This window comes from Amblyomma maculatum, chromosome 11 (assembly GCF_055883805.1).
Source record: "Amblyomma maculatum isolate TAMU_Amacu chromosome 11, ASM5588380v1, whole genome shotgun sequence".
Taxonomy (NCBI): domain Eukaryota; kingdom Metazoa; phylum Arthropoda; class Arachnida; order Ixodida; family Ixodidae; genus Amblyomma; species Amblyomma maculatum.
Window position 1 is genome coordinate 35,352,384 of NC_139354.1, and position 12,455 is coordinate 35,364,838.

Consider the following 12,455-nt stretch of genomic DNA (forward strand, 5'->3'; position numbering starts at 1 on the left):
GAAGCCACTCTTTTGTGCTGCAAGAACAGTTAAGACATCGGCAGGTCTACCAGCCCTGCTGTTCTGACCTACACATCGCAAATAAATGAAAATAATGATAATCTAATTCTCAAACGCCCAACCATTGAATATTCAGAATATTTTTATTGGAATTCAAATGTTTAATTCTTTGCAGTTACAGTGGTAACTACAAGTGCAAGTTGCGGCATTCAAACCCCATCGGTAGTATAGTTTGAGACAAGATCAATCATGTCTTGGTGGAGAATTTCTGTGGCGTTGTAGCCAAATATAAAGTCCAGGTGACCGAAATTGGGGTCCGGCACCACGTATCTGTACACCAGCACTTTCTGAAGTCGCTTGCAGAAGTCTTCGACGTCTTGAGGATCCGCGAAGATGTCAGCAAGGCCTTGGTAAACTGCGACCGGAGCACTAATCTTCTCCAGCGGGTAAGCTGGTGGCGTAGCCTGGGAAGGACAGTGCCGAAGTTAAAGCTGACGGGCGCGACTATGCATTTGTGGTAATCACTGCAAGACATTGCAAAACATGGAAAGGCCGCAAGACAAAATACACCGACGCAGTAAACGTTCATGTTAGATTTTATTGTTTTCTTAAATACCATTAGGGTGGAATCGAGTTTGTTCAAGAGAATTATGTCCATTAGACAAAAACAGTCTTATTCTGGTTCTCAATTAATTAGGTCTCCACATGTCCTCGTCTTCAGCCTTGTGAGCGCACTTGGTAGAGAACTGCTTTGGACAGGAGGTGGTCTCGTGTTTGACTATGAAGTTTCAGTGAAAGCTGTATAGCTGTTGGTACGAACCGAACCAAATGATTGCCCGCTACAGGGATTTGCACAATATACAATATATGGCGATTGTAATCAGTTAAAAAGGTCATATTGCTCCCATATCACTGGCGATTTCCGAAATTCGCAATAAAACACACACAGTGACAATATAAGACACGAAGATGATCGCAATCATTTTCATACTGCTGAAAACACAGACGCTGGGAATGAAGTAAACTCGATCAGGAACCACTCAATATTAATAGCGAAAAAATTGCTTAATTTACATGTTTTTTTCTTTGTTATAAACCGCCCGCTGAATATCTGGTAGGCTTTGAACGTACAGGATATCGTAAAGGCAATTTGTTTAGAAGCTGTAGAGAAAAGGTTTTTCTGAATGCCATATCTTACTATCATAAGCTCATTGCGCCAATTATCGGTCATCATATTAAGGTTCGTTTACCATAAAGCTTTTATTTCACAGCGTCAGAAGCAGCACTTTGAACTAACGCTGCAGCCGCTGTGCCCCACCAATACAAGCAAAACATAGACGTCGCTACGCCAGACATAATGTTTTGCCACAAATGTGGATTAATGAAAGATTTTTCTTTTTAGCATCTAATATTAAGCGGTTTACCTTGTTAGCCTGATAAGTAAAGCATATATGCACTGTGTGCTGTGAACTCATGCAGGGATTTTGTATTTCAATAATTTCAAAGGATTTTAAGCGCCAAAACCAATAAAAGGTGGCATTGTTTTTGAGCTTCTTCGATTCACCTTTCTCGAAACGTCTTATCGCGTTTCACATTTGGCGCATGCATCCCCCCTGCTTTCTCCTAGCCCGCAAAACCTGGGGCTTCGACATGGTCCATTTTTTGAATGTTTGCTTAACGGTTCCTTTCATTGCTCACTGTGCCGCCCCTATAAGCTACTCCGCTGCACGGCCTCGTATAGAGAGCACCGCGCTCTTCTAGAAATGTTATGGCACCACTACTAACCGTAAACCTTATCTCACTCACTTACCTGGCCGTACTTGATTATGTTTTTCGCAAACCCGTAGTCGAATCGAACCAGGTTTTTTCGCCTGAATACCTGAAAGACGTAAAAGCTTTCAGAAAAGGAACAACGAAAGAAGCAGAGCAGAAAAGAGGGAAGCGTTTAAAGACCGTTGCGCCGAAACATGCAAACGAACGAAAGCAGGAGCGAATAAAGGGGATGGAGTAATAAATGAGTTGATGTATAAAGAAGATATGTGTAACCAACAACGGAAGGCCGGAACCATGTGTAAACGAATTCTCTCAAGAGTCGATTCACTCGAAATCACTCAAGCTTACGTTCACACCATGATATGAGCCGTGATCGAGTCCAGATTCACATTTAGATCAAGAGTCAGAACAAGCACTTACATCATGAACTGAGCCGCGAGCCTGCGCTCAGATTCATGTAATGACTCGTGTTTTGTTTCGGAGCGATGAGCTCTTTCTTCTTCCTAATTTGTGGACTAAAGCAGGGGAAGAATACCACGACTAAGAGAGAGATAGAGGAAATAGAATAGAAAGGCATGGAGGTTAACCAGGCGAACCCAGTAGGCTACCCTACACGTGGGGAGGGGAACAAAGGGAGAAAGACGATAGAAAGAGCGCTAATAATACTACTAATACCACGACCAAAAACACTTGAAAATAGCGACGCCTTTGGGCGACCGAAGAGAATTCTGTGGAACTTCTTTCTGGTACTTTTTGACTAATTGTGTGGATGTTGCATACGATAATGTCGCCATTGTTAGATGGCGTAGGGTGGAAAGAGTTCTAGTCCAGTCTTTTCTGCATTTTGGTTTATGCCGCCCGAAAGCATCTGGTATCAAAGTTTACTTGTGTTTGCAAACAAAGTAGAATCCCGCCTAAACTAACGTAAGAAGCAACCACCTCAACTCATAAAACAAATATTAGTAAATATTACTGACTTGGTCCGTGCCAATTAGCTTAAAGAAATATCACTCGGTTCAGCGAATCGAAGCGTGTCTGAAGTCGACACGACGGAATGGATCCAGATGTATCAACACTAGTGAGACCTGAGTCACAACGAGTGGCTTGCTTTGAATGATCTGTCAATAGGAGTCAGAGTGAGTAGTGAGCCAAAATGAGTCCGAGCTCACTAATTCGGTGGGCCTAACCGTATGACAATTACGTTGGCGAAATTTTAAATCTGAAGCTCTACTATCCGGGCTGGATCTCCCGAGTTCTTTGGTTGGCGGCGAATAGCTCTTCACGAGGCCTCTGCTTATCTTCACTTTAGGCATCTGAGTGGAGATAGGAATATCTTTTCTCGAGGCCCCACGTCGTCGTCTTCTCCTTATGCACCTGAGTTAGGATAAGGACATTTTAGAGAGGGATTCTCGAGTTCGCCTTGTGTCGGCGAATGATCAAAGCCTCATATAGCCAAACTAGTACTAATGCAACTAGGACTAGATGGTTTAGCTAGTCCGCTTGCAGTGCTTTCAAACTAAAAAAAAGTCATCCGAGAAGGGCGGATTCTAACCGGTCGTTTTTTAATCCGCTATGTTGAGTTCAAATCCGGGTAATCACATTTATTATCGAGCTTCTCAATAACTGAGCCACCACGGCTTTTGTTCTTTATTGACTGCTTAAACAACACCGCACAAATCCAAATCAATATGTGCAATGCACCAGCTCCGTACAAAAATGCATGTTTATAATAAAATGTTCCTCGGGCATGCCAAGTCATCAAGAAAGCTCATCCAATCAAGGAGTTTGCTTTGTGCTCCATAGACTTTGATAATAAGCGAAACACAATGAAGTTATCATGAGCCGGCAGAACATTGACATCTGCATGACAGACGGCTATCTTCCACAGACTGTGAATGCCCAGGGCCATAAATATTGCATACAGTATGCATTCATTCGTTTCAACCGGCAGGTATACCAGTCACATACGGGGTTATGGTTATATAAAAGGTTGGCAAAAGCAAAGCATTTCAAGTGAACAGTGAATTTTTAACAGCGCAGAAGTATGGATAAAAAATTTCTGCTTTTTAAGTAATGCATGCATAGATGAGAGCGTCGGGGACGTCATTTTACCTGAGCGTAATGCAGTAAGTCCTGGCTAGACGTGCCCACGGGCAAGTTCACGACGTAGACAGGTACCCTAGTCTGGATAGCGGCAAGAACATTTATTATCGGACCTCTGGAAGATGTCAAATATTATAATAGAAGCGGTATCTACCTCTGTACAGAATGACAAGTTCATTTTTTTTGGTCAGCAAAAACTATGTATACGTGTGTATAGGACTTCGAAGAGTCAGTATATTCACAAAATAGCGATAAAGGTGAGTAGCACGCATTATTGAGCCGCAAGCAGGTAATAAAACTGGGACAGCAGTTCAATCGCCTTGACCATAATGTGAAAGTGTTTCCGGGAATGAATTGTTTTAGATACCAACACTGAAGTAACTTGAGCATTGCAGAAATTGCGCAGACTGATCGTGCGAACCTCGATATTTGAGTGAAATATTCCAACAATGCGAAATCTACTTTTTTCACTTGGTTCATCCTTACATAAAGCTTGGAATTTCATTGCGCATTAAACAGCAATCCAAGCTTCGAGGTCCTACAAAGCAAAATGTTAAGTTTAATTGAGCATTCCAGACACTTATTTCCTTTCACAGAGGCATTAAGGCCAAATCATGATAACTTTGCATACCTGGGGAAAATTATGCACGACAAGTACAATTGTTCTAAAACCGTGAGAGACACATCATTGCGGTGTGTGCATGTGGATTGCGCAGCAAGACATGGCATACGCACATTAGTCCTAAATGAAATATAGTTAACGAAACAAAACAACGAATCAACTTTATACTTCTGGTTAGAGCACAAGTTTATATTGCAAAATCGAAGGTCATCAGCATCGAAAGCATGCCGAGTTTTTCAATTTTGTCGTAGTTCGAAATTGCAAATGGAAATATCGAAAATCGTTGATTTAGTCGGCAAAGTGCCGGTGACTCAAAGAATACTCCGCATCATCTACTTTAGCTCACAAGGCGGAGAAGGCCTTTCGACCCAGCTCACAATACCAGTAGCAACGCCTAAGTAAGGTTCTTATTTATGCCCATTTTTCACGGCTCAGCTATCATTTTGAAAAAAATAGTATCTTTTATATGGTGTTTGTCTTAATCTTAGTGTTTCCGCATCAGCTGCGCATAATTTTGATACCGCCTGTGCCGTGAAGGATTTAAAAACAACTGTTCCACCCAATGGCGTGTCACCGATATGAAAGTTACCGTTTTCTTCCTTTAAACTGCGCAGGCTTCACCACTGATATTTTGGAACTTTGTTTTGTTAAGTAGATACATTTTTTCCCAATCAAATATTGTTTTAGTTCTGTTCTGTGCCAGCAAATATTGCCAATTCTTTTTTTTTTTTTCAAAGTTTATCTAAACGCTTCATTTCGCAAATGTAGTTTAAAATCGAGCATGGGAGAGTTTTCTGCTGTTCCTAATTTGAAAAGCATGTTTAATTCGCTTCAGTTTGATGCACTGCAGCAAATTTTCAAATCGACAGTCAAGCAAATTATTGGTTTCTAGAGGTAGTAAAACAGGACCCTTTTTTTTTAGCAGGGCCGCAAAGGAGTTAATTGATCGAGAAACGGTCTTTATTATAATACAGCTGCCAAGGCTGATCCTTATTTTCATAACACCGACAGCCTGAAAGCACATTTCCCGGGCCTTCGGAAGAACGAAATTGGGCCAGCTTTTGTTAAAGGAAAAATTGCGCCTATAGTTGTCTCCTATTAAATTAATACTCGCAGATCTATCTGCTCTTTGCGGGCTTCGTTGTGGGCCTGCAGTTTGGGGCACGCGTTTTCCCTTACTTGATGCACCGTTCGCGCACAATGGCCATTTTTAAAAGAGTTTGCAGAAATTTCTTACGCTGTTGTGCTGTTTCCAGTTTATTCCAAAGATGAACGCCAATGGCAAGTAGCAGCCCTCACTTAGCGGGCTGCTGCACACGCTAGCAAGTAACTTCTTTTGCGCTGGACTCTGAACCAAAAATCCGCCGTGGGTTACAAGGTCGTTTACAGCCTGTGTGAATTAGAGGTATGTGCAGGGTTAAGATATCATGGCTGTTAGGATCACATTCCCATCTCATTTCTTTCTTAAGGTGCTGCCCTCCGGCAGCCCAGCTGAAGAGCAAGCAGCTGTATTTCCCCGCTCTATTACTGACGATGTGCAATATTCATCTCCGTGCAACAAGGCTATACTTAATATAGTGTGGCATTTTCTCTTCATTTAAAAAAACATTTCAGCCACGTGCACTTTAGGAGAATATATTAGATATCTTAATTATGACGAAGCTGCACTGTAAGCTTGGGAACTATGTATGATAGATGTCCTCCGGCAGCCCAGCTGAAGAGCTGGCAGCTGTATTTCCCCGCTCTATTACTGACGATGTGCACTATTCATCTCCGTGTAACAAGGCTATACTTATTACATAGTGCGGCATTTTATCTTCCTTTAAAAAAACATTTCAGCCACGTGCACTTTAGGAGAATATATTAGATATCTTAATTATGACGAAGCTGCACTGTAAGCTTGGGAACTATGTATGATAGATGTCCTCCGGCAGCCCAGCTGAAGAGCTGGCAGCTGTATTTCCCCGCTCTATTACTGACGATGTGCACTATTCATCTCCGTGTAACAAGGCTATACTTATTACATAGTGCGGCATTTTATCTTCCTTTAAAAAAACATTTCAGCCACGTGCACTTTAGGAGAATATATTAGATATCTTAATTATGACGAAGCTGCACTGTAAGCTTGGGAACTATGTATGATAGATGTCCTCCGGCAGCCCAGCTGAAGAGCTGGCAGCTGTATTTCCCCGCTCTATTACTGACGATGTGCACTATTCATCTCCGTGTAACAAGGCTATACTTATTACATAGTGCGGCATTTTATCTTCCTTTAAAAAAACATTTCAGCCACGTGCACTTTAGGAGAATATATTAGATATCTTAATTATGACGAAGCTGCACTGTAAGCTTGGGAACTATGTATGATAGATGTCCTCCGGCAGCCCAGCTGAAGAGCTGGCAGCTGTATTTCCCCGCTCTATTACTGACGATGTGCAATATTCATCTCCGTGCAACAAGGCTATACTTATTACATAGTGTGGCATTTTATCTTCCTTTTAAAAAACATTTCAGCCACGTGCACTTTATGAGAATATATTAGATATCTTAATTATGACGAAGCTGCACTGTAAGCTTGGGAACTATGTATGATAGATGTCCTCCGGCAACCCAGCTGAAGAGCTGGCAGCTGTATTTCCCCGCTCTATTACTGACGATGTGCAATATTCATCTCCGTGCAACAAGGTTATACTTATTATATAGTGTAGCATTTGCTCTTCCTTTACAAAACATTTCAGCCACGCGCACTTTAGGAGAATATATTAGATATCTAATTATGACGAAGCTCCCCTGTAAGCTTGGGAACTATGTATGGTAGATGTCCTCCGGCAGCCCAGCTGAAAAGCTGTCAGCTGTATTTCCCCGCTCTATTACTGACGATGTGCAATATTCTTCTCCGCGCAACAAGGCTATACTTATATAGTGTAGCATTTTCTCTTCCTTTACAAAACATTTCAGCCACGTGCACTTTAGGAGAATATATTAGATATCTTAATTATGACGAAGCTGCACTATAAGCTTGGGAACTATGTATGGTAGATGTCCTCCGGCAGCCCAGCTGAAGAGCTGGCAGCTGTATTTCCCCGCTTTATTACTGACGATGTGCAATATTCATCTCCGTGCAACAAGGCTATACTTAATATATAGTGTAGCATTTTCTCTTCCTTTACAAAACATTTCAGCCACGTGCACTTCAGGAGAATATATTAGATATCTTAATTATGACGAAGCTGCACTGTAAGCTTGGGAACTATGTATGATAGATGTGTGCTCCAACTTAGCCATTCTAAATACCATGTGTTGGTGCTGCTGCTTCCTAAACAGGTCCTTGAGTGAGCACGCATTTGAAGTCAAAACATACAACTTCTGATATTGCCGATTAAGTCAAATTGTATTATGTACCGGGTATATTTCGTTCCGATTTACTAGCGCACCATGTAATTCGCATGTTGTGTATTCTACTGCGGATATTTCTGTCTAGTAAGCAGGGTAATACAACGTTAGAATGCAATTTTTTATGTAAAGCTGTTTATAAATTTATAACTCCGGACAAGCAATCTTGTGAACTGAAAGCGCCTAATATATGCCTCGTTCGAAACTCGGTACTTACCGATACCTCTTCGGCAACTGGAATGAGCAATCGAAATGGCGAAGTGAAATATGTCAGGTTTCCAACAGGAGCGTAGTTAACGAGAATATTCACCTGGAGCAAGAGTGCGAGCAAACAAGTGGTTGATGCATTGCAAGGCACAGCGCAGCTGAAAGCGGTATTCATGCGTCGCAGCCATTTCTCAACTGTCTACACTGTCCTTATGTTCATATCTTTAAATACTAGCTGCACTTAGTTCCATGTGTTGTGAAAGCGACCGCAATGAACCTTTTTTCAGCAATCTTTAGGATATCGCTCAGCTTCTAGGGCTCTGTGGCTACAGGAGTTCATTGCATGTGTTCGTTAAACAAAGATCGATCGACCACGCCAAAAACACCTGTGTAATGATTAGGCGATATGTTAACATCGTTTCGTGGCCCCTGCACTAACCGACTTCAACCAAGCATGTGCCGTCAGATTCGCAAGCGTAATTTTGACACGCAATTAATAGATCGTGTACTGCACTAAAGGTCACTCCACAGTTCATTCAACACTATCTGCTCTCTCAAAATGAACCAGCAGTACTTTCGGCATCTAGCAGAGTAAGCTCGCCCCACCACTGTAACAATGCCTAAAAAATCGCGCTAAGGCAGCTCAAGCTTGTTTAATTTTTATAATTTGTAAATATTGTACCCTATATATTCTCCTGTCCATTCTCACTTCCGCATTCTTTGGACGTTGTCGCTTTGCTCTTCCTATTTATTTAATCTAAACATTTACAGTAAAGGACTATCGGTTAGGTGATTAGGTTAATAGCAAGGCGCGCGTGTGCTCAATCTCTGAATAGTTTCTGCACCCTAGTCTATACTTCGCAGCATTTCATTTGCTCATTGTCGTCTACTTAACCGGTTGTGTTCGCCTATTTTAAAACTCCCTTTAATCAGTCTGCTACTCGTCAGGGGCTACGGCTATTGTCAAATGCCACGGCCGACAACATATGTTCCTTTTCATTTGCAGTGCTTAAAACAAACACTCTGCTGCTGCAACTGTAAAAGAATTTTCACAAAAAGGTGCAATGCCACTTGCTCTTTGCCAGGTAGCGCGCTTGTGACCTTAACGCTCCGTGTGTGCGCATCTCGGATAGGGTGCCTCGATACCTTTCATCGAGGAACACTAACCTCGGACGTAAGCTGCCGGGCGCCCGACATCGGCAGCTTGTGATGTGTGTCGCGATCAGTGAGCGATATGACGTACGCTTCGTGGGCGCGGCAAAGTATAGGCGCGTAGTCGTTTGTGTACGGTGATTTTACACTTTTGTGTGAGCGACGCGAAGCAATTTCCTTTTTGTATTTTGTAAACAATGCATACAGCTCCCCCTATTTTCTTGTATACCACTACCGCTCACTATCCTCCGCCTGTCTCTTTTCTTTCCGCCGGCCGCAGCTCGACTGCTGGCGTTATTAGTTGGAAACTGCGCGGCCGGTAACATTGTTTTCCTCCTTCTTTTTGCTTGTTTTTTAATAAACCACTACCACCACCAGGTTCCAAGAAGAGCGCGGATACTTTTGTTATCTCTACTGGCCAAAGGATGCAAGACCTGTCTGGGCACGTTATAGTGGGGTTGGATAGCATAAAGGCTTAGCAGAAGTGGTAAGTAGTTAATAGTATTTCAGACACGAGTACGGCGATACCGCCGGTAAAAGCAAAAACGCAAACCCAAAAATAATACGCTACGTTAAAGTCGTTTCCACGATCATATCACCATGCTGCTGCTGGAAAGTGACATCAACGCGTCTCGCTGCAGTCGCCTTGAGGTAAAGGGGGAATGCGGTGCTACCTCGTTTTAAGCGTTGGAGATGCCTCTGTGAAGCTGTAAATCTGCCACACTACCATTTCCAGCAACTGCACTTCTCTCGACAAGACCTACATTGCATACGAAATTGCACCTTGTGTCTGCAACTCACACCTTCCAAAAAGGGCGCATAATTGAGTGCACCGTTTCAATGAACTCAGGGCTGCTTTCTGCACGCATTAAAATGGTGTATCAGTAGTATTAGAGTTTTGAATGCCTTTGAAAACGCAGAGAATTCGTAAAAAAAAAGTTCTTTTTTCTTGTTTTGCTTCGTTTTTTTTTTTTTGCGGAGGAGTGAATAAAAGAAAAGAAAATTTCTAAATTCAATTTGATGAATTTATGACTGCTTGCTTTCAAGTTGATACTATGCTTGGAAAATCACTACAGCACGCCTCGACTAGGAAGTAAGGAGCAATGCCATCACCCCCTATTGATCGGTTGTGGGCTGCACATAGGATATTGTGGTATTCTTTGATATCTGTCGTATGCGTGATGCTCCAAGCCATTGCGTGTTACAAGCCATCTTCCTTCCTTTGCGGAGCTCCAGCATTCAGATTTTTCTACAACGGCTCAGAGTTTAAATATAATGAACTTTCAAATGCATAAAAGGTGCGGTAGAGACATAGTATACTGTCACAACTACAGGATTAAAATCGACATAGAAATCTCACTGAGAGGTGCTCTAAAGCATTTTACCTTCAGGAAAAATGTGATGATATAAGCGAAACGAAGCAGAAGTTTAACTAAATCTGCTATTTCTTCTCAACTCTGAGTGAGTGCCAAAGACTCACTGTGCCCTAAAGATGGTTAAACTGCACACACTGATCAAAACTTCTTTATCGTATATGGCCTCTACTAAGAGGCCGGGACCTACTGGTCATCTACCAGATGCTGCGCAACTTGAATGAGCATGCAACATCAGATCCTTTTGCAGCGAATGAATCTCGTGCGGGGGCATTGACTCAATTCGCGCGCAAGGGTCATCTGTTCGATCTCAAAAACAGGCCGCTTGCCCACAGAACTGATTAGATACCGACAGGCGTCGATAAAAGGGAGTTTTAGAATAGGGGGACCCTATCGGTTAGGGGGATAGGGTAATAGCGGGGCGCGAGTGCGCATGCGCAGAACCCAAGCGGGCCTTGGGTTTTTGGGTCAGCGGACGACGGCGACCCTATCTCGGCGAAATAGCGTGGACCCTATTGCCGGATAGGGTCGGGCAATATGGCGGCGTCCGGTCAAGCGGCCGCCGCTCGCCTCGGCACACATTCGTCGTTACCGCTGCATTGTGTCACGCGTTCACAGCAAACGAAAGGCCAACGAAGCTTGTGCTATGTCTCATGATGCCCGCACCACCAAATTTAAGCGATAAAACGCCCCATATTGCCTGATTGCTTCCGGATTTACCGAGCTGCTAGGCTTAGCGAGTTCGCATCGTGTGGTTGCCATGGGGACCAGGCGTCGGAAAGCGCGGAAGGTTCAAATGAGGTTTCCCGGCTCAGCCTGGATTGATTAAGATTGGTCGATTTCGTATTGTATGAAGAAAACAGATTATATAACTGGTATTTTTAGGATATTTTTGTACAATGACAGCAGTGTCTGTTTAATAAGATAGCGTTGTTTTGGCTTTTATATATTTAAATGCTTTCACGGTTTACCGTCAGGGCGCTGCGATCGACGAACGCAAGCCCCGCTCCGCTGCGTCGGCAAACCCCTATTCTAAAACTCTCCGGTCGGCTCGAACGTTACGCCACGGCACGGTATTTTCTTGGGGGCCCCAATCCTTGGGTTCCCCTATTCTAAAACTCCCTAAAGTCAGCAGCGTGTAAATAATTTGATGAAGAATATATTGCTCCAACAGGCTGCTTGCACGGAACTCCGAAGTCATACCAGTTTGAGTTGTTATTGTGGCTGTAGGAAGAAGGAAAAGAAAATGCACGGGCCTGCTACTGGGGTGGTTACAAAACTGCGTTCAGTTGGCGCTCAGTTTCGGAATGCTCTGTGATTGGTTGGAAGTACTTCCGCTGAACTGAACGCTTTTACATCACGGCAGGTTCTGAGAGGCTTTTAGCGGAAGTGCTTCAACCAATCACAGAGCTTTACCAACTGAACGCGAACTGAGCGCAGTTATACCGCCCCTGGCTCTGTAGCTGAGCCACCTCCGCTGCCTCGTGTGGAAAGAAGAAAAAATAGAGAAGAAAGAAGAACAAGAAGGAGAGAAAGAGGCGCGCCGCAACACCCATCGTCCACCTTCGAAATGGTGGTGAGTGCAATGACGGCCTACAACAGATAAACATTTGGTGGCAGTTGCCCCTGACGCAAGCGGCGGTGGTCTACCTGTCCCAGGCCCATCAGGGTCAGGATCAGCCCCACTCCTTCCCACTCCAACCAGTTTGGGGAGCGCCATACAGGCAGACATTAGTGGGGCTCTCTCCGAAGGTTGCTCGGGGAATCTCGCCGCAACTAAAGGACGGGGGGGGGGGGGGGGTGGAGGGAATGGGACAGAATATAATTTTTTC

General features: G+C 43.5%; 1 protein-coding gene across 1 annotated transcript in view; it reads right to left on the reverse strand.

Moving 5' to 3' along the window:
- Positions 1–209: 209 nt before the first annotated feature.
- LOC146173467 (lipase member K-like) overlaps positions 210–12,455 on the reverse strand; it is a 30,694-nt gene continuing 18,448 nt past the window's right edge. Inside the window, exons 4-8 of the mRNA XM_084584076.1 lie at positions 8,109–8,201; positions 5,736–5,888; positions 3,886–3,957; positions 1,811–1,879; positions 210–464 (exon numbers count right to left, since the gene is read on the reverse strand). Coding sequence (XP_084440202.1) covers positions 210–464; positions 1,811–1,879; positions 3,886–3,957; positions 5,736–5,888; positions 8,109–8,201 — 642 coding nt within the window. The remainder of the gene's footprint in view (positions 465–1,810; positions 1,880–3,885; positions 3,958–5,735; positions 5,889–8,108; positions 8,202–12,455) is intronic.